This window comes from Numida meleagris, chromosome 6 (assembly GCF_002078875.1).
Source record: "Numida meleagris isolate 19003 breed g44 Domestic line chromosome 6, NumMel1.0, whole genome shotgun sequence".
Classification (NCBI taxonomy): domain Eukaryota; kingdom Metazoa; phylum Chordata; class Aves; order Galliformes; family Numididae; genus Numida; species Numida meleagris.
Window position 1 is genome coordinate 37,048,269 of NC_034414.1, and position 22,024 is coordinate 37,070,292.

At 37.6% G+C, this 22,024-nt stretch overlaps 1 protein-coding gene across 1 annotated transcript in view; it reads right to left on the reverse strand.

Annotated features, from left to right (window-relative positions):
* Nucleotides 1-18,747, reverse strand: part of BAZ1A (bromodomain adjacent to zinc finger domain 1A) — a gene marked incomplete at its 5' end in the record, with an annotated part of 47,638 nt that extends 28,891 nt beyond the window's left edge. The window contains 6 exon segments of the mRNA XM_021401657.1: nt 69-171; nt 783-917; nt 2,342-2,429; nt 3,671-3,772; nt 7,787-7,930; nt 18,469-18,747. Of these exon segments, the coding sequence (XP_021257332.1) occupies nt 69-171; nt 783-917; nt 2,342-2,429; nt 3,671-3,772; nt 7,787-7,930; nt 18,469-18,747 (851 nt within the window).

Consider the following 22,024-nt stretch of genomic DNA (forward strand, 5'->3'; position numbering starts at 1 on the left):
AACACTCTAATTATGGCCAGCTCTCAAGTCTGCAAGAACAGGTTCTACTAGTCAAGACCTCAACTTACCCATGGCCTGCATATCTTCTTTTTGCTTCTGAAATCTTGTCTTTTCCTTTGCTACTTTACTTCTGCTTCCTTGGGTATTCTGCTTAGCAGTAATATTGTCCTCCTGACAGAGAGTTCGGGGTGGTTGAAAGAAAGAACATAACATCTACAGTGAAATGATCTGCAACAGATACTGTCATTTTTCCAACTGTCCTCTGAAACAACCAAAATGGCCTATAACAGTTTCTCAAACATATTGACTACTCAGAGATTCTGCCTAATAGTTGAAGAAACAGATTTTTTTCTTCCACATTTCTTCTTAAATAAACAAGCTTAGAGCACTAAGCTTTTACTGTATTTAAATACAGGCAATTGATAGAACTGCATCTGAGAGCAGCAATTCAAGTATTTAAGATTATTTATTAACCATTCCCAGAAAAATACGCTATGTGACTTAACACACTGAAAAGTTAGGTTCTTGGTGGGATTACAGAAATAAGAAAGATGAGAAGATAATCTGAGAAAAGAGATTAAACTTCATATTTAAATACAAACAACCTATTTCAATAGCGATTACATAATGCTTCCCAAATCATTCCCAAAGAAAATAAAACCAACAAATACCAGCAGCAATCTTGAACTCCAGCTGTTCTGGAAGTTCACAGAGAAAATGGAAGAACTTAAGTACGCACTGATTCATCTTGATCTGAAGTTAAAAACATTGTCATTACTTACGTGATTAATGGATGCCCTCTTTGGAGGTCTCCCTCGTCGTCTGCTTGCAGGACTGAAGACGAATGTGGGTGGGTCGTCAGGAAAAAAGTAGGAGAAATTTTGTTCTGATAGATTATATTTTGCAATTGATGTTGCCTTAATAAGAAAGATGAAAACATATTAAATGTGAGATTCTTACCTTCCCATAAATATATCTAAATTAATGAATCATTCCCTCAGAAAGACTGTAAATATAGTCACAATTGGTTAACTTAGCCTAAGAAATAAAGCTCTGCTATACTATAAATGCAGAGCTCATCCAGCAGGAAGGTAACTTACACAGCACACATCTGAAGACAGAATTTGACCTCATTTGGTAATACTTACTTAAATATCTTTCAAGAAATAGAGCAGGACACAGAATTTCCAGCAAGTTAACAGAATTTGTTCAGCCACCTTTGACAGAGAAAGCTGGGAAACATTTAAGTATGGTATAGAACTACATGATTCTTCAGTAAATTAGAGGAGGAGAAAAAAATTGGCTTGTCAAAGTTTCAAGTCTGACTTCTCAACCTGGTGAGGTCAGACATCTACCCTTATCAACTGATACTGATGAGGAGACAAAGAAGATGCCCCAAAGAAGATCCCACCTACACCCCTTTCAGCTCTATTTTTCTATACTTCCATTTCTTTAAGAGACTGATGTTAAAGTTACAAATTCATTTAGAAAATTAGTTGCTTTTGTTAATTTTCCACAACTGTCACTGATGACATGCAAATTCGTGAAGCATTGCATACTATTTTTATGAAGAAAGGTTAAGGAAATTGGGCTTGTTTAGCTTGGAGAAGAGAAAGCTTCGGGGAGACCTCATTGTTGCTTTGCAATACTTGAAGGGAGCATACAAACAGGAGGGGGAACAATTGTTTACGAGGATGGGTAGCGACAGGACAAGGGGGAATGGTTTTCAACTGAGACAGGGGAGATGTAGGTTAGATATTAGGAGGAAGTTTTTCACACAGAGATTGGTGACGCACTGGAACAGGTTGCCCAAGGAGGTTGTGGATGCCCCGTCCCTGGAGGCATTCAAGGCCAGGCTGGATGTGGCTCCGGGCAGCCTGGTCTAGTGATTGGTGACCCTGTATTCAGCAGGGGGGTTGAAACTAGATGATCATTGTGGTCCTTTTCAACCCAGGCCATTCTATGATTCTATGACTCTATGATTCTATGATATAACTCCCACTGAGGCTCTCATCTATCAAAGCTTTCCTATACAGGATGAGAAGTTCCATCACTGTATGAGGACTCCTCTCAACACACACAAAATGCAAAGTGTAATAAAACAACCAACGCTCCTTTTTAAAACTAATGGGAAGATAAGAAGGATTTCAGGGTCAAGGCCATAATATGAAGTGAAGAATAAAGAGTCCAGTCAAAGAGTAATTCAATATACTATGCTTATAAAAGAATAAAGTTGATGTAGTTGAAGGACAAGCTCTGAGTAGCGGTAGAAAAGAACAAAAAAGGGGGAAAGATTGAATAAGGTCATTGTTCTATTCCACAAACTATTCTATTTATTTACCTTAGTTTTAATGACTCCATCATGTGGTTCACAGTGTTGCTTCAGAAAAAGTTTAAGTCTGTCACGAGAAAACAGATGTTTCCTCCGGCTGTATTAGGAAATAAAGGTAGTATTATCAACTATTATACATTAATTATTGTTTAAATGCAGCTGACAGTATGTGCAAGAACACACATAGCAAATCACATGATTAAGCTTTTTGCCATTTTCTTAATTATAAACTACATTTAATATTTGTGCATCTTTATGTATAGATATACATATTTTTGTGCAACTGTAGTTCTTGCTTTGAAAATCCTGTTACGTCCTCTATTACATGTACACACAATTCCACAGACTATTCACCTTCACCTAAGTCTTTCACAAACATATAATTCTGCCACAGTGGCATTTAAAATATCCAAATAAAAGGAAAATCCCATTGCTTTAGGAGAGTGAAAAAAAACAAACAAACGAGACAGTACTACCTCTCAAATGTGGAGCTAAGGCATAGAAGTCTCATGCCAACAAGTATGAGACTGTGAGGGGGTGAATTCTCACACTGCTTTGTCAAACCATCCAACTCCTTGCTACAGGACAGTATGCACTCTAAATGCTTCCTAACATTCCAGGGAATTTGCACTACTTCATGGAAAGAAAACAAACCAGGAGCTACAGAGTTACAGAAAACATCTAGCTAGAATAACCTCAAGTACCATAAAGGTAAGTAAAATCTTAAGTGAATGGAAAAATATGGTGTAATTAGCCCTGATTTAAGTAATCATCCAAGAAACTTGCCTATTACACAGGAGTAATTCATGAAAAGAACTAATCACAATTCATGCTGGAACAGTGTCCTGAAATCACTGGAACTTTTTCCAGAGTATCCAGGTTAGATAGAGAGGTTAGAGAGGTTTAAAAGCCCATCTACAACACTTAAAAGAAAATCGTTGCAACTTTCTATTTTTTTAGAAGTAAAGTAGTCAGATTACAATGACCGCTACAATAAAAAGACTTCACAACATTACTAGGCCAGAAGTATTATAGAATAGAGTTCTCAAACTTTTTTCAACAACCTCAGCCACAGCAGTAGGTACAGGTATTATAAGTAATTGCAGGCCTCACCTGTGTGCCAGTGAAAATACAGATTTGAAAGGATGGTTTAATGCATTAAAACTATTAAATTTTGGAATCATTAATACACAAAGCTTGTGAAACAGCTGCTTGCTCCAGTGCCTCTAGTTAATAGTTCTTACTACCATAAAATGCCATTTTATATCAAAAACATCTTTACAGTGACACACACAGTTGTTGTAAAGTATAATTTTAACTTTCATATACTAATTTTACCTTAGCTGAGATGCTTTAACAATAACAGATTCATACAGTTCTTTTTTAACAGGTTGGACTTTGTATTTGAACAAAGAAGGATCAATTATGGCTTTCTTCTTCCTAAAAAAAGGTTAAGAAATAGTTAGTGGCAATCACAAAATACCAGTCTTATATTCTACGTGCTTTGTTTATATACATATACAGGAGAACTTTTCAGAATCCCCAGCCAGACAGTCTATAACTTCCATCAGTACCCAACTGGACCTATTCACTTCTGCCAGCTTTTCTGCTACTTGTTTTAAATCTACATCAAAGCCAGTAAAACTGCTTGGAACAGGAAAAGAGATGCGTTTTCTAGTGGTGAAGGAAGGGAACAAACAGGGAGACAAGCACTGATATACCCCCAATCTTCAGAAAATGAACCTTCCTAATATTCTCAGTATTTGCAGTAGGCACGGGATGAAGGAATCCAAAAGAGAGACTTAGAAAATATTTGAAAAGATGATAGAGATAGTCATAGAGATAGAATCACATCCCAAAGTTAACTAAAAAAAACCAACAACATAGACACAATATTTTCTTAATTACCAATTTAGAATAAGCACCCTCACCAACAACATTCTGAAAAATCAAGAACCGTAAACCCAAAGCATCTACACTTCAGAATAAGTGGTTGACAAGTTTTTCTTTGAAGTTAACTGTAAAGGGGAAGTAATCAGTTAAACAACATTTTTATTGAGTTAACGGTAACAGTTTTCTTACACCTCTTCCTGGGAAAGCATGTTGGGGTGACTGCTCTAAGTAGTGTGGTATTTATTCATGCACAGATTTCATTAACGGTATTATTTCACTGAGATTTTATTTAATAACATCGCATTTTGCTATTAAACTACACAACAGACGTTTCCTAGGGTGCCCATTTGTAATCAAAGCTGTATTGCTTTCTGAGGAAGAGTTCAACTGTCATCACTGTATCAGTGTGGGAAGGTGACAAAGTTATTGTGGCTCAACTAGTAGATATAGAGGGGTGCATTTCATTGACATTATCAATCATTCAGGCATTTATAAAAATACTTGAAGACAGATTCTGTGACAGAACAAAATAGATCAAATATACCACTGTGGCGGTTTAACACTGTTATCTTTATCCCTATGAAGATACAGTGAACTACATCTCATAAACTTTGTGAACATGAAATCTGCATGAATCTTTCCCTCCCTTACTCCACTAACTCTGTGAAACAAAAAGTCCAAAGAAATGCAACACTCAGATGGCTGATAATAAATACATAAACTGATAGAAATGAAATCTTTCATGATCATTTCCAAGGATGGAAAGCTAAAGGAATGAATGCTGCTGCTAGAATTCCCTACAAAATATGAAACTTGAACTTGTTTCCTCACCATATACCCCTGCATTTCCAGCCCTTCAGTCTTAGCTAAAGGACACGAGAAGATATTGTGGTGACACTGATATAAGAGACTGAGTGCTAATATTACACCAAAAGCACAGATTCTCCACTCCAGTACTGCCTATAATAGAAGGCAGGATCGAAAGAATAACCAAATGGCTAACACTTGCACCACTAACTTCTATTTTCTAGTTTGAATAAGTCCTTCTCTCATCTTCGGTGGATCATACATAGGAGCCCCAATCTAACTTCCAAACACACCAAACTTTTCCAGCTTAGTTACTGAGTTTCCGATAATTATCCTAAGAAATGAACATGTTCCTGAAATCCTCATTTGTAAACGCTGATTTAAAGTCTCATTATTGCTTAGTGCAGAAGAAGTCATTCAGTACATACAGAAAACTTTAAAAAATGGACCACCGTTCAGTTATTTTAGCACAGAAATTGCAACATTAACTTTTGTTGTATTTTATAAAGATTTATAAAAACCATACAGAAGTTAAAAAAGGTTAGATCAATTTCACAGGACAAAACACAAAACACCCTGCACAAAGTCATCACAGGATGGCACAAGACGGAACACAGGAAAATTTATCAGATCCAAAATTATGTGAACGAAAAAACATCAGCTGAGACTGTTCTGGTTTCTTTTTCCTTGTACAACCTAAGCTTTTGCCACAGAATGCAACAAAAATAGCCACCAGGAGCATTTTTTTTTTCCTTTTACAGAATTCTTGGCTATTTCTGCCCCAAGCAAACATGAGTGGGGTCAGAGAAAGGCTGAGATCTCTAATGACATCTATTTTCAGTTAAGATTCTTTAGCCTTACAGATTCTTTATGAAAAATATTTGCAGATGGCCCATCAATCTGTGCCGTGTGCTCTACCCCCACCGCCCCCACCCCGTCACAAACACATCCAGCATCTGCTGTACCATTGTTTAGGGGCACTGCAGCTTTGCCTGAAAGGTGGCTCTAAAACCTGGACACTTGTCTGCAGACAAGAGGCAGAGAGCATCAGCTTAACACCAGTCCCAAAACTAGTAACATCCACATCCTCCACAAACAGCAAAATATAGTCTCTAGAGGATTAGACCTGTAAAACTAAGTAATCAGTAAAGGCATAAAGAACGTTAGATACTTACATAGAGAATTTGACAACACTGCTCTATTTTCAAGTAGATTTCACAAATGATAGTTTCAGGATATATGCAAACTTGGAAAATAATCAGAGAGCTACTGCATTTGTTATAAGAAGTCTAGCTCAAAACTTTCAGCAGGCATTTTAAAGCCAAAAGAGGTTTACAGCTTCAGTTTGTTTGACAATTTTTTTTTTTTCGGTATACCACAAAACACTGCTTCGAAATGTATTCATATTTTCTCACAACACTTCTCTTGCTAACAGAAAGAAATTTTTTTTGGCAACATAGAGTAGGGAGGAAAAATAAGCAATCAGCAGGGGAGAACCAAAGACTGACTGAGAGTGTAGGACAGCCTTACTGCCACCTCTGAGTGCATGGAAGTAACAGCAATATAAAGGGATCAATCCCACAGTCAGCTGTGTGTGTGCTTGCACTACTCCAAGAACAACCTCCTTCCAAATTCCATATGCCTTGTGGAACATAAAATGTATTAATTTTCTCAAAGATGTAAGACTTCTTCACAAAAAACTTGGACGCTACCTTCAAAGGACAGTGGATAATTTAAAAAAACAAAAATAATAATCCTACACTATTCTCAGTCAAGTGAGGAGCTCCACCTTAGTTATTCAAGGAACATCACGTCATGGAAGTCTTAATGCGGCAATCAGTAACATTAACTTCTGCATCCATGTAATATCTCAAAGTCAATAAAAGTTCATGGATATCCTGTAAGTTATTAGATGCTAGATTGGGACCTATTTCAAACATTCTTCTTCCATCAACATTGTGCTTGTTGAAAGAAATCTTTCCTCTCATTGCTCTGCTAGAATAAGCAGCACATGCAAACTCTGTTACAAGTTGGTAAAGAGACAATCCAAATTTAACACCCCAATTATAGACCAGAAGTTCTCTTATTCAAAGTTTTTAAGCCACTGCAACAAAAATATAATTCCTTAATACAAGACACGTGCTGTTTCACTGCACCTAAATCATATTCAAATCCATGAAATGCTATGGTATAGCATTTATACACACACAATGAAGAAAACATTGCAGATTTTTGTATTTTGGACAATCACATTAAAACTACTTAAAGATTCTTCACAGAGTTCCAGTAACATCATGTCTTTTCATTATAAGGCAATCTCAGTTCTGAGCCCCATTACGGAATATTTGGGGATAAATGAATACAGCAAACTAAGTAGCACCATGCTGTAGAACTGCAGAATGTAAATGCATTCTCTACAACATAGCAGCACAGGTTCTGTAGCACAGAGACGACTAGTGACAGGCACACAAGATTCCTCCACTATCTTTCAGCACAAACACAGTCATTCCAAAGAGATTAACAGCATGTATTCTGTAGGTACTCAAGATTCTCATAATACACAGTTCCCTGGTTCATTACACATAGTGTAACTAGCATGACGGTGTAAGGCATCTGCGAACATTCAGCTTGTCACCTCCAAGCTGGCAGAATACTCACAATCCATACAAATTGAGTAATTTGTTTCAATCAGACCCTGTTTTAGTCTAATTTCCACCCAACCTAACTGCCTTATCCTGCAGAAGTATCATTTACCCATTTTGTGCAGAACTATTGTGCGTTTCTGAATCGTCACTATCACTGATGACAATGGTGTCTCCATCAGCACTGCTGACGTGGCCATTTGCCATTCCGTTGTGATGTGCTGGAGGAATGACTTCCAAAATCTGACACTGCAACCTGAAATAAAACACAGACATTTATTGCTGTTAAAGTCTTTCTCTAACGCAGAAAGTATCAGCTGTTATTTTAAGAACACTCATGTAACAACATTATATTGTCTACAGGATAATACATAAGAGTCTTGCACTGAAATACTAAGTAGAACATTCATTTCATGAGTTCCATCTAACAAGTGACTAAACTCATTTGCTTACACAGCATCAGCTTCACTAACCAGAAAAACTTTCAAGTCACTGGCAGAATTAGTTTCAATGGTAAGTTTACTCAAGTAAACTTAAAGTTTGAAAAAAAAATACTGAAAGTTAACAGAGTGTTACTTGAAAATGGTCCACCAAGCACATCTGTTGTATTTTCAGAATAACCTAAGGAACGCAAGATTTTCAGATTTCAGATTTCAACTTTTTTTTTTTTAAACTTAAAGAGATCATTTTCTACCGTTGCTCATGACCTAAATAAACAAGGCTGAAATGATCATTATGCATCTAATCTTAATAATGGCCCATTTATCTGCTGACACATATTAAGGCTCCATCTGGCATGCACACAATTGACAAAACAAGTCTATCCCTTTATAACTAGCATTCAGGATGCTAGTTATAAAAAGAGACAATTAACTACATATCAAAAAGTTTAATTCATCTACACTTAATGCTGGGTAACTGCCACAGCTGATTCTTAACCACTAACTTTCACCCCTTCCTGGAATTCCCTGATTCATACTTTGTAGTTTAATCTCCTAAAGCCCTGTCTGCTTCACAAAAATTAACTATCGCAGTCAATGGATGTTGTCATGTACCACCATTAAAAGCCCAAAGGGGTGGCGGAGGAAGAAAACAATGATTCTCTTCTTCTAAGCACCAAACACTTCCACTTGAAAAGAGTATGACAAACTACATGAAGCACGGGGCTTGAATTAGCCTGGTATTATGCCTAAATTAAAAAACAAACTAAGCTAAACAAAAAAAAAGTCCACAAGAGCCAAATTTTAAGTGTTTTTTATCTAAACTGAACTAAATACAGGCAAAAAGGAAACGACTTCCAAATATTTATTCAAACAATCACCTTTCTGAAAGCAAGCATGATATAAAAACCTGCAGGGGGGGGGGGGGGGAAGAGAACAGAACAACAACAACAACCACAACACAACTCAGGGGCAGAGGGAGAAAATTTGAAAGCACTGAAAAATCCCTGTGAGTTTAGCTAGGAGCAGCAAAGCAGTCAGTGCCTGCAGCTGTCCTCCCCACGCTTCTCTCCAACAGGGAGGGAGCAAGCTCCAACGCGCTCCACAGGGCATGTTACCAAAATAAATAAATAAATAAATATAATCTATTAACATCCTCATGTATTCCTAGAGTAAAGAGGACAATCAATATGCTTAATTATCCATGGGGACACCAGAGCTGTCTTCATGTAGAGCCAGCTTGAGTCCGCTGGACTTATTAACCCCAGGCACAGCGCCATTCAAACGCAGCTGGCCCTGTTTCCACAGCTAGCTGGTTTGGGTCTGGAAGGCACGTTTTCCTGATGAGCGGAGCTCAAGTTAATTAACTGTGCAAATCTAAACAGACTCCCTGTAAAGAACCAAGAGCACCCGACTTTGTAACAGAGAGACAGATCCTAGTGGCTGTACACAGCCTCAGCCCAGGTCCACCAGGGCTTATTAAGGCCTGGCCCAGCACCAGCTCAATCCTGAGAGCAGCCAAGTATGTCAAATATCCTGTCACTGCAGGATCCCGCTTCTCCAATATTCAAAATATTGCAGGCTCCCACTTTATATTAATATTATGGAGGCAACTGGATGTTAGAATGTGCATTATCTGGCTGTTTTGTTTTTTTTTTTCTAATATAAAAATAATACCAGCTTTAAAAAAAACTTAGCAGAACTTATTTCCACGTTACTAAATGCATATTCTAGTGAGTTCCACTCAATTTAAAAGCACTTAAATGAATTTTCAGTGGAAAATAATCAAAAGCATCAAAGAACATTGATAGACAGGGCTACTGACGCTTGTCTAAACTATTTTAGTTTAATGACCACTAGAGGGAGCGCATGCACACTGAAGTCGCAATCACAGTAAAACAAGCCACATGAAAGCCGAATCGCAACCTACCCTACACAGGGCCATGAGAGGACAAAGAATCTGAAACATAAACGAATCGATCCTCCTGGACAAAGGAGACTGAATATTTAGGCACTGAGTATTTTACCAACACTTAATTTACCTCTTTACGCATGCTAATTTCATATCACCTTCTCTAAGTGCAGAAATTATATATTCCATATACTTGATCCAGTAAGCAGCAAAATCCTCAATAAGCTGCTTTTCATTATTATTGTTCTTCTTAAGCAGGGAGAATGACTAATGGAATAAGCAAACACAAAAAGCAAATGATTCTGCATCCTCTATGCCTTCATCCAAATCATTATCTGAAAGAAACCTTTCGGAAAGGAACCAAGTGAAACACACTGCACCTATCTCAATAACATTTCATTGCTTATAATAGACAGGAGATTAAAGAAAGTGATGCATTCATTCCTTCCAGCACTAAAGAATTAACAATCTATGAATGAAGACTTCTTTTTAGCCTTGTTACGGTCAAGCCATGGCTAGTTTGAGCAAATTCCTTGGGCAGACACTCAGCTTTTAGTGGGAATTAATGTCTGCTTCTTCTCCAGAAGTTAAAAATTCCTTGAGTTCATTTATTACAATTCTTATTTTACATCCTAAGGCACACAGAGGAACAGAGCTAACAGCTGAATCAAGACATCCAAATAAAAAACACTAGTTTAAATACTTTTTAAAAAGGATACCTTAAGATCTTTAGACAGCTTACATCAAAGTCAAACTGATCAGATTAGGTCTCCTCTTACAGGAAAACATGCACCAAATAAATTCTTAAAAAAGAAAAATCACAAAAATGCTGCAATCTACTTAGTTCAGTACACCCATTTCTAAAAATTACACCATGATAACCTCTAATTCTAGCCACAGAGGCATGACAGGCTGCTAACAAATCCAGCTACCCACCATCACGCACAAGCACTTTATATAAGACCATTCACAAATTCATCATGTGTTAAGAGCTTGTTATGTATTCCTTACATTATTCCAGTACCTTGAGTTATTCTTGAGTATATCCTTTTTCTGACTTCTAACCTATCTTTCAACACAACCAGTTCTAACTCATTTGTTGCTACACAACAATCTTTAGATCAGTCTTCTTCTGATTGCTCCAGAATATTTGAAAAAAAAAAAAAAAAAAAAGCATTACTGGGATTGAAAATTACAGGAAAGAGGGAGAATTTCCAAATAAAGTAAAAACTGGGCACCTCAATCTAAGAAGAAAATTACATTAATATATATATACACACGTCTCTCTCAGTCAAGAAGCACTTTCCATGAAATTACAGTCAATACTGCAAAAAGGTTTATTTTCACACTAAGTGAATCCCAAACATTATTCAGAGTATGATCAGATAGATTGAGAATAGAGCCAGCATAATTTTTTTTTTTTTTTTTTAAACACAAATCTCAACAACTCTAGCTTGGAAATTGACAGCCAAGAACTAGAGCAAAAAGCCTGGAAAATGATGATCCTATCCTGTAACAGTTCTGCATACCTCTTCCTGCATTACAGGCTGCTAATAACAACAGCATGTAAATTCTCTGACCTGTCACAAGGGTGGCCTTTATGTTAGTCCCAGAAACCAAATTCTCTGAGGCCCCTTTAGCTAGGCTAAATAGATGTTACGGGAAAGGTTCGAGAAGCACTTGGCCTTTAAGAAGAAGAAACAACACAGTAGCCTAAGAATTTTAAACACAAAGCAAGAGGAGGGATCACCAATTTCTAAAAATATCTATTATTTCTTAAATACCAGCACATACCTCAGTTTGGGGTGTTTTTTTTTCTCCTAATCAGTGAGAGAGATTTCCTACTGATTTCCATCAACTTCAGGTAGGGCTGGCCTACCTGGCACAAGTAAAAGAACACAACCAACTTCAGCAGCCTTTGCACCTCCACGCTGTATGAAGTAATCCATATACATATAGAGCTAGTAAGAGCTTGTTGCAAAACAATTCAAGTTTAAGCACACACTTAAAGGTGCACAGCTACAAAGCTATATAAAATTGCCAAGATATAACACAAACTCCTCTGGAGTTGAACTGTTCTGAAACAGACCCTTGGTGCCTGAGGACCAGGCAAGAGATACCATACCAACTGGAGCCTGCAGCACAAGACATGGTTGCTCCAGAAGCCCCACTTCTATCATTCTCTATGAATAATAATTCTGGGCTGCACTTTGAAGATCAGTTTGGCACAACTAGCAGAAAACCTTCCCAGAAGAATGGTAAGGATGTGGCTGGCTGAAGATGTACAAAGGCAAATTGTACCTGTAGCCTTGGGGTGCTGTTCTTGGAGATGCAAAGATGACTTAACAGTTAGACATTGCCAGAAGAGGAAAATCTTTCCTTACATCCCTCCTTCCAGCCGCATACTTACTGTGGTGCTTGCTTTTTGAAGCTTTGGCACTCAATATTACTTACTAATTGCCATTAAATTTAATTCACTTACCTGCCAAAAACTAACCCAACATAAGAGCTGGGTAAGTTTCTGTCCAATCAGCTACTTCAGGTGGCTCACTGAGGGGTCTGATGAGAACCAGAGCATGCGCAAGAGGCAAATATTGGCCACAGCCAGAGCAGGAAATGAATGAGAAGTAGTTAAGGTTTCCCCCAATTAAAAATCCTGAAACAATGTAATTCTTGGGGTAGCTAGGTGATCTCAGTAGCCTAACCTTCCTAACCAAACAATCCAGGCACACAAACTCCAGAATGCTATGAGTCTGTTCCACGGAAACCATACACCTATGAAGATAGTTGGGCAAGACACAGAACATATTTAGAACTTCCCAGTAGTCCAAGATGAGTACGATTTAGGAAAATCCCAAACAAAGGGAATAAACTTACTTGCCGGATTTCTTTTTCATTCAACTCAGATATTTCTGAATTTCATTTCATAGTATTGTACCAATTAAAAAACAAAGATCAGGAAACAAATCAAACCCCATGCCTTTACATTTATACAGTTATAAAAGGACAGTGCGCACAGAAACAAGAGCTAGTAGTCCCGCAGCAATGAAAGGTAGTTTTAACAGCTGTTTAAGAACCCATAAGAAATGTGAACTAATATTATCATCATTTCATAGCTTCCAATCAGTAAAACACAAATATATTTATTAGTCAACAAGTACAAAGATCAGTATATCCCAAAGGACTTAAGGGCAGTGGAAAGTGAAATCCTTAAGTATGATTCTTCCAGACCAGAAGTTGAGTGGTCCTTAAAGGGCAAGGATGGAAGAATGCAAATTATATTTGCTCTATGAATACACAGGCTTCTCTCCAGTACTCTCAACTATGCTATTTCATAATCACCACATGAAATTCACTGCGGAACTCAAATCCAATTTTTTACATCAAGCAGGAAACCTTGTTTGTATGCAGGGAAGTATCTTTAAGCCTTTCCCACACAAAACAGCACTGCAGCTTTCTGATTCTGTAGATGTTAGTTTCAGTGCCTCTGCATCCAGTCAGCTTTGAAACAAAGGAAAAAACACTGGTGGACTAGAAAGTAATTCAAAAATCAGCGCAACTCATTACAATCTGAACATGAAGTACACTTAGCCTTTTACATTCTGGTGAGTTGTATCAGCTTGTCCCAGTTCTCAGCAGTCAGTTACACATATAACCAAGTATAACCTGGTTGCCGGGTCAAACGAAGGAGTTAGAAAGCTAGCTATAATCTTAGCTCTTGTAAGGATCATCACCTATCATACCAACTCCATTATCAGCCAGGCACTGTAATGGTAGCAACATGCTCCCATGTGTCCCCATGAAGACTTACAGAAGAAAACAGTATTCAAGTTTTTAATCGACTTAAAGCAATGATTAATCCACTATGAACAGTCCTAAAGCATTAGGACATCAGGCTGAACAATCACCGAGTTAGAGAAGTTTCATTTACAGACAATGTTATTCCACGATTATCTACGTTTCATACAGCTTGGCAGTGGTCAACATCAGATCATTCAGAGCAGAGAAAGGATATTAACCTGTATCTCAGATGAAGCAATCTTCCTCATAGAGAACACCATCTACTCCTTCTGTAAGTTGGTTTCATTTTACAAACACCGCATTGTCTACAAGCATTCTGGTATTGCTTGCTTACAGATATCAGGCAAGTGCACTTTGGCAGTGGTGTCATCTAGTGGTCAAATTAAATGAAAAATGTATTTCCTTTTTCTATCTGCCACTTTTTTATATGCTTTCTTCCTTCTTATTCCCTACCTTTTAGGTAACCTAGTTCAGTTTGCCAGCGGTCTACTTTTTCATTACACTCCACACTAACTATTGGACAACAATCAAGTCAAGTGCGTTAACATCAGTGAGGAAGGGAAGGCAACACCTCATAAGCTATTTATAAAGAGTAGGAGGCGAAATCAAAGAGCTGGTAAAGTTGTCCAACATAAAACCTCCGACCTTTTTACTGCTCAAGCCAGACTGCAAGCTTACAGATAATTAACTAATTACTACATTGCTCACTCAGTTACCCTAATAAAGACAGATACTATTTCTTTTAAGAGCATCCAATCTCAGAACACTGATAAATCACAACTGGATGCTTATACATGCTTTAAATCTAGTTTTTCCTCTTTTTTTTTTTTTTTAAAAAAAAAGAAGGCGGCACTGCTAAACTCAAGTTAAAAATAACAGGTCCTACAGTTGAGTTAATCACATTGTTATGTCTTATTTGGTCATTACTCAGCCTATTTGGGCATTCACTGATGTTGTTTCAGGTAAGGCTTCCAACACCACAGATAACTGAATTCAGATTCTAAGATGCTGTAAAATATATCAGCAAGGTTTAAATACTAATAATACAACACAGTACTAACACAGCAAGAACTGGACAGAAAACTGCAAGATATGCTATTCTTTGCAGAAAAAACAGACTACTATATACAGGTCTTAAACTACGCATTCTGAAGCACAAATATAGGAAGTGATTCCAGTGATGTGGTCAACATCTCTCCTTGTGCTTCAATGAAGTATGAGATAAAACATTAGCTGCTTATTTGACATCTTAAGTGATGATAGATAACATGAGATATTACTCTTGCCCTCTCCCTCAACAAAATCCAGAAAAATTTCTATGCCTTTATCAATAAATAGCTTTCCATAAACAGTATTTATTGACAGCTGTTCTCAATGCCTTGGCAACAGAAGTTTATACTTAATTTAAAATAAAGTTTTCAGTCTATATTATATGAACTCCTAACTGATGTTTCAAAAAAAATGATTGCGTTTTTTATGGAAGTAGCACTACAAAAACATACAGAACTCTTACAGTTCTTTAAGTGAAAGTCTGAGCACCTCCTGTTTGAAAGCATGGCACAGCTGCCACTTTGGAGGAAGGTCAGCCCAAGTTTAGCCAGAAAAGCAGAACACAAACAAACAAAGGCAGGCTAGCTATTTTTAAACTCTACATCATCTGAAAGGGTTAAAGAGCAAACAGAATTACCTCCTTGTTACTTCTACTAGACTACTAAATTTCATGCATCATTTTCACAGATCAAGCCACGTCACAGGACTGGGGGCTTCTCTGCAAATTCTCATTCTGGCCAATAACAACTGTTATGTCACCAGACACACCAAAGTAACAGGAAGTAACAGAGCTCCCAAACTCTCTGAGCTCCTCCTACCAGACCTCAGCAACAAAGTGGAAGCAGATAAATTCAAAACTGAGCAGCGCAATGATCAGCTAGAAACCTGAAGAGCCCAAAAGGGACATAAGACCAGGAAAATCACTGAGATATGAGATTCTGTAGCAACCAGAAGGCGCAGGGAGAAAAGAGGAACGGTCAATCTCAGAAGTCTTTTGCCAAGCCTCTGGACAAAGCACTGGTATTCTTACCCTTCCAGATGACCTGTCCATTCCTTACAGTGCTACAGAATGCTTCTCATACTCAAGATAATGTTTTGGCTTAATGTATGTGCTTTTAACTTATCCAGTGCTTATGTTCTCTTCCACTTATTTTGCTGAAAATATAGGAAACTGCATCAAATTAATCTATCCTACAAGCATATTGCATGTACAAAGTTAGGAATTATATCAATACTTAAATTACCTTTATTTACCCAGCATTGCAGTGTAGGCTTCACATTAAATGATGCAGGGAGTCCAGATAATAAACAGTCCTGCTGACATTCCATGTGCAGAAAGCTTCATACATTAATGCAGTTTACAACAACCCTATACAAATGAGGTTTCATGATCTGCCTAATTCTGCTGGTCTCGTGAGACACTACTTCACTACAGACAGATAGGGACCATTTTTGCTAGAACAGACCATGAAAATGTAGCTGCACATAGCAAACACAAAAATCACTTTGTTGAACAGCAGTGCTATTTAGATGTAACATCAGTTAGTATACATAATCCTCAACACAGTACTTCAAAATATAAGTCAAAGTCAATTCTCAATTGCACAGCAGAATAACCATGTATCACCTCTTCTCACTTCATGCTCTAATTATTTATCTCTAAGCATAAAAATCCCACTACAGTAACATTTAACTTGCACTGTTTCCTAAATTTAATGAAGACTTGAAGAAGCTCTCTGCTATACATTTGTCCAGAATATCAGTAGTATACAATTAGCTATGGAGAATTCTTCATGTTTCATTTTAACAGACAATTCATACTCAAGCAGTTTAAAATTTAAAATCTTTAGCAGTTTAGTTAAAGATGGAAAGATGGTAAAATGGAAATAAGTTTTCAGTATTATCTAACCCACCCCAAAGGGTTAAGAAATTTAGCTTAGATCTTATTAATAAGTTTCCTCGTGAAACTGGATCATAAACATAAAATTGTTAGATATTCATCTCTACATAATTTTGAATAACCAATAAGATTGAATCAAAGGCTAGTTAAAAAAAAAAGCAAGCTACCTTCATGAGATAGAAACATATCACAACTTTACTTGAACAGAATTCAGCCCACAAGGTAAGTAGAAACCATTTTGTTGGGGAAAACTTAAAAACAGATTTATGATGGTGTACAAACGAAACTGAAATGGATTCTGAATTTCAAAAGATGTCATACATACAAATCTTCCTTGTTTCTACATACAGGCCTACTTCTCATTTAAGCTTTGAAAAAGCTCAGATACACATAAATATTTCAGCTAAGAGTTTAGAAAAGCAGCAGAAAGATGGGAGAGCTGCTCCTAGTGAAAAAAGAAGGTTGATCTTCTAAAGCATTTTTTTTGCTAATAATTTGGAAACTGACAGTATCTTCAAAGATTGAAAACAAACACATTTCATTTGGCAAATGAAAACCAACAGGTGAATTACATTTACAATTCATTATACTTGGGATCCTGGTTAGAAAGAAAAAAGAAAGAAAAGAAAGAAAGAAAAAGAAGAACTTATTCCCTAAGCAAAATTACTTTACTACTAAAGGTGATGTAGGTCTACTCACTAGACAAAATGAGAAAAATAGAAACAAACTTTGGATATACGTTTTCTATACAGAGAACAGCAGCTCTACTAAAGTTATTGCGCAGGCTTTGCAGACAGACTTCACTGGTTGACAAGGCAGAATAGAGAAGAGATAGAAAGCTTTCATTATTAAGCACAGGCCCGCATAAAGTACACAGCCACAAAAGGTTCTTTGCAAGTTATCTTCTACAGCACACGAAGAAATTTTCCCTTTTAATAAGATCTGGATGAGATACTAAGAAAACATTCTTTCATTCTGCATGGGTTTTCTGCCCACTATATTGAACCACCCTACTCCTACCACCCAACATATACAATGTTACAAAGCCCAAAGGCTGTGCCCAGTTCGTTCTGCAGCATAAGCCAGCACCTTTTTCCTGACAAAACAGAAAAGCAAATCTCAGGTAATCACCTACTACAAACATTTTACAATTAATTACCTCTCTGAGAATACGATCACAATTTTAGTTACTACTTAGAAAATAAAAATCCAATTCTGATTCTTTAAGCTTTCTTTAAGCTTTCTTCAGTACAGAAGACATCATTCAACTGACTGTGCTCCGTAGGATTTCATCAACAATTTCATACAATTTTTAACTCACAGTTTCTCCACGTTTCTAATTAGATCTCATCCTACAAGCAGACTACCTTCCTCACACAGGTGTGTCAAGGGACTACCACTCCTCTGCAAATCCACCACTGGGACTGAAAGAGCGCTGCATCAAGACTGGAGAGAACTGTCCTGCCTCCAAAGATGCTTCTAAGCTAAGGAATGGCACACTAAGCCCAGCAATACAATCCTACTCTTAATTAATGTAGTTAGGAGCAGTAACGGTATTGGTACCTTAAGCATCATCTGACTTCTGGTGTGTCTGACAGTTTATTATTCTGATTTTTGGCTTAAAAGCAGCACGCTCAAAGAAAAGGCCCGCATCGGCTAGAAAGAAATGTGTTTATTTTAAACATACTTACCTTGCACCATTATTTCTAATCACATCCACTGTTTCACCAACAAAATACCGATCCTTGACATAGGCAAAGATTTCATCACAGATCTCATGAAGTCGTGAGCGATGGGTAAGGGTGGCCAAGTAGAGAACTGGAATGATGAGTGCCTCTGGAAAACTTTGAAGATTATGTCTGGCTCTCTTCTCCGATTCCAGTGCTTCCTGATATGTGAGTCCTGGTTTACCTGTGACAGCACAGCTCCATACAAGGCTGTTACACAGAATGGTGCGTTCAAAAAAATCACTGAAAAGAAAGAGAGTAGGCAAGAGAAAAAGAAAATTATTATCTTCCAACATTCTCAACTTGATCCCGATTCATAAAGCAGCACATTTCTGTTATAGGCCTCAAGTTCAAAGACAGCTCTACTTCTATGCAGCTTGCAAACACAATCAAGGTTTATTTATCACTTCTTAAACCATAGCTTCATAAACTGTTATTGTAAAAACAAGATCTCTCACTACAGATGGCAGTCATGGAGCATCAAGACCTGTAAGTGCTGTAGGCAAATATTCAAATGTAAGTAGCCTTATGCACAAGAATAATCACACTGAGTTTAGCGTGTCATATTTTCATTGCATCCCCTGTATTTCCACACAAACTGGCAGGAGGAGGGTCTAAAATTGTGCAAACACAGAACAACCTTAAGATCACAGAAACATGCTGAAACTTGAGTAAGTTTCAGATTTGGAGTGCCTCAGCTCACATATGAAAAGACGGCAGAGGTAAAAAAATTAATGTCAAGTACTTCTCTAAATAGTTTTTATTCCTTCACTGTTAGCACTGCTCTTAGAGAAAACATCAAACTTTTTTCATACAGATTCTTCTCCTCTTCTGTTCCATTAGCAAATACTGATTCTCTTCCTTCCCTATAATTCCAACTAATGCCAAAATTACAGCATTTTTATTGCTTACTTCCTGGTTATTACACTGGGATCAAGAAAGAAGAGCTTTCATTAGTCAATACCTGTCAATTTTTGACAGGTATCAGAAAAACAGTGATTTGTTAGAACACTTTTGAGATCATGTAGATAGTGGAGCTATTCACAATACCATGTTAAAACATATCACACACTATGGATCAGTGATCCAACAGCAGAGCATTTCCTCAGTGTGCTCCAGTTCGGACAATTATTTTTATTTCCTTTTCTTTACAACTCTTTACAGATCGGAATTTATAGGAGTGCAACATACAATGTGAAAAATTCCATTTGTTTGCCTTGTGTTAGCTTAACATAGCTTTTTCAAGGCAGACACACAATACTTTCAGAGCATTCCATACCACTTGAGATATCTACACTTAAGTTTTTTCCTTTAAAAAAAATTACAGGGTGCAGTGCTGCCATTTTTAAAGTGATAGGATTGGTCAGATCGTTCTCATAACAAGGTTACAGAACTGCATGGCTCCCACTTGAAGTTCTTTGTTGCAGGCTCCCCACTAACTCTAACTGACAAACAAGCATCAGACACACTGACAAAGATGATGATATTCACTGCAGCTGGACGGATGCAACAATAACACGTTGAAAATGAAATGGAAACTCCAGATTAAGGACAATGGAAGGTCCTGGGTCAGATAATCCTTTCTGCAAGAGCAGAGGATTCCTCTGAGCGAGAGAAGGATGCTTGAGGAAGAGTATCAGCTGTGACAAGGAGGGAATTAGAACAGAAGAGGAAGAGATGTGTTATATGAATAATATCCAACAACTACAAATTATAGATTTTTTTTTTTAAACATTTCTTGTGCCTGCTTAACATATTCGATAATGCACAATCTAAGGCCTGCAATAACTGACAATTTGATTTTGCTTACTCTAAACAAGAAATGGAGAACAAAGAAAGGGAGACAGGAGATAAATTATTCTTCAGTATATGAAGAACAGATGGCTGTTGGCCATTCTGTGTATGAAAAGGAAAGAATATTCCTTTTTTTTTTTTTTGCAGTCAACCATATTGAATCCAACTGGGTATTAGCAAAAATACAAACTATTATTGCTAAAGCACTAAATAGACTTTTTAAAGAACAGTTTAGACTTAAAAAAAATACATATCTTTAAATTGACCGATTTTTTTTTTTTTTTAAAGGTGATAGGATATGACACACAATTCACCTGGGTCTGTTCCTGCCTACTTTCACTACTTCGGCATGAATTCAGTAATTTTAAGTAGCCTTACTGACTTCAGCGGATAAACATTTACTCAAGTCTTCATCAGCTCTCTCTCTGCATACACTTCTCCCTCACTTAACAAAGAGGTTCTTGATAATTACCAAGAGTTATTTAAAAACAGATCAGAATATATTTTTCAAGAATGACCAAAGAGAGACCAGAGGCTGAAGCTGGCAGCGTCCCTTTAAGGGCTGCTGTTGTTCCCTGCAAGGGGACACTGGGGACTCCAGCAATTTAAAGCAGCAGTATTGAACTTCTGGGGGAAAAAAAAAAACTTTTTTTTTTTCAAACCCATGATTATTACAAGTGCAAAATTCTAAGATCACTTGAATTGAGACGTATTGGAGGAAAACCTTTTTTCATTTGCATACAGTGCTCTGCGCACCTAGTCTCACTGTAACTCATTTCCTCCTTTGTTTTGTATGGATTTTTCCCTGAAAAGTTACAGAGGGAAAAAGAAAAGAATTGTACCCCAAAAATCGCTTTCTGTTTTGAAGGCATTATTTGTTGGTAGCCAGTCATTACACATCACACATCAAAACCATCTGTGGCTTAGTCTGTTAACACAGTTTTATTGCAATGTTTTAATGACCTCACCAACTCGGCTTGAGAGAAAACAATCACAACAGCAGGTTTTATTGGTAGCACTGCTCTCCCTGAATCTGCAATACACTCCAGCCATCACGAGAGGATTCACAGGGAGCATACACAACAGCCACCAAGGAAGGGATCAGTACCAAACAGTGCTGTACTTGCTCTGCCCACAAAGAGCAGCAGCGCACTTGACCATGCTCCACGCTCAATTCCAATGCACACAGGAAGTCCATCTGCTGCCATACTACTCGTAGTATTAAATATGTCCTTATCGGGAGTACTACAATCTCGGGACTTTCGCGCTCTTTCAGGACCTGTACAACCCTCGGCAGGGTGCAGAAGGAGGCCCACAGAAGGCAGCACACTGAGTTCACCCAGGTGCTCCCAGATCGGACCAAAGTGCTGCACCGGGAGAGCCCAGCTGTGGGTGCCAATTCATGCTGACTCTCAGCTGGACACCTGTTTGCAGTGATGTGACAGGATCAGTCCTCCATGCAAGGTAAGCTAAGCAGCAAAGTTACTGGCAAACCGTTTGGTAGTTCATTACCGCCTAGTGAGTACTGGACAGAAGGCAGCTCATCAGCGGAATGAAGTAATTTTGGAAGTAAAACACTTGCAGTTTCTGTGCTACTTGCAACGGCCATCAAAATAAAGGAACCAATCAAGCACAGCAGTAAGAGATGGCTCTTGCCTGAACAAACCAGGTGTTGCCATTGAGTCTAAGCTCTGCAGTATTCCTAGTACTTCAAGCACATGATTTT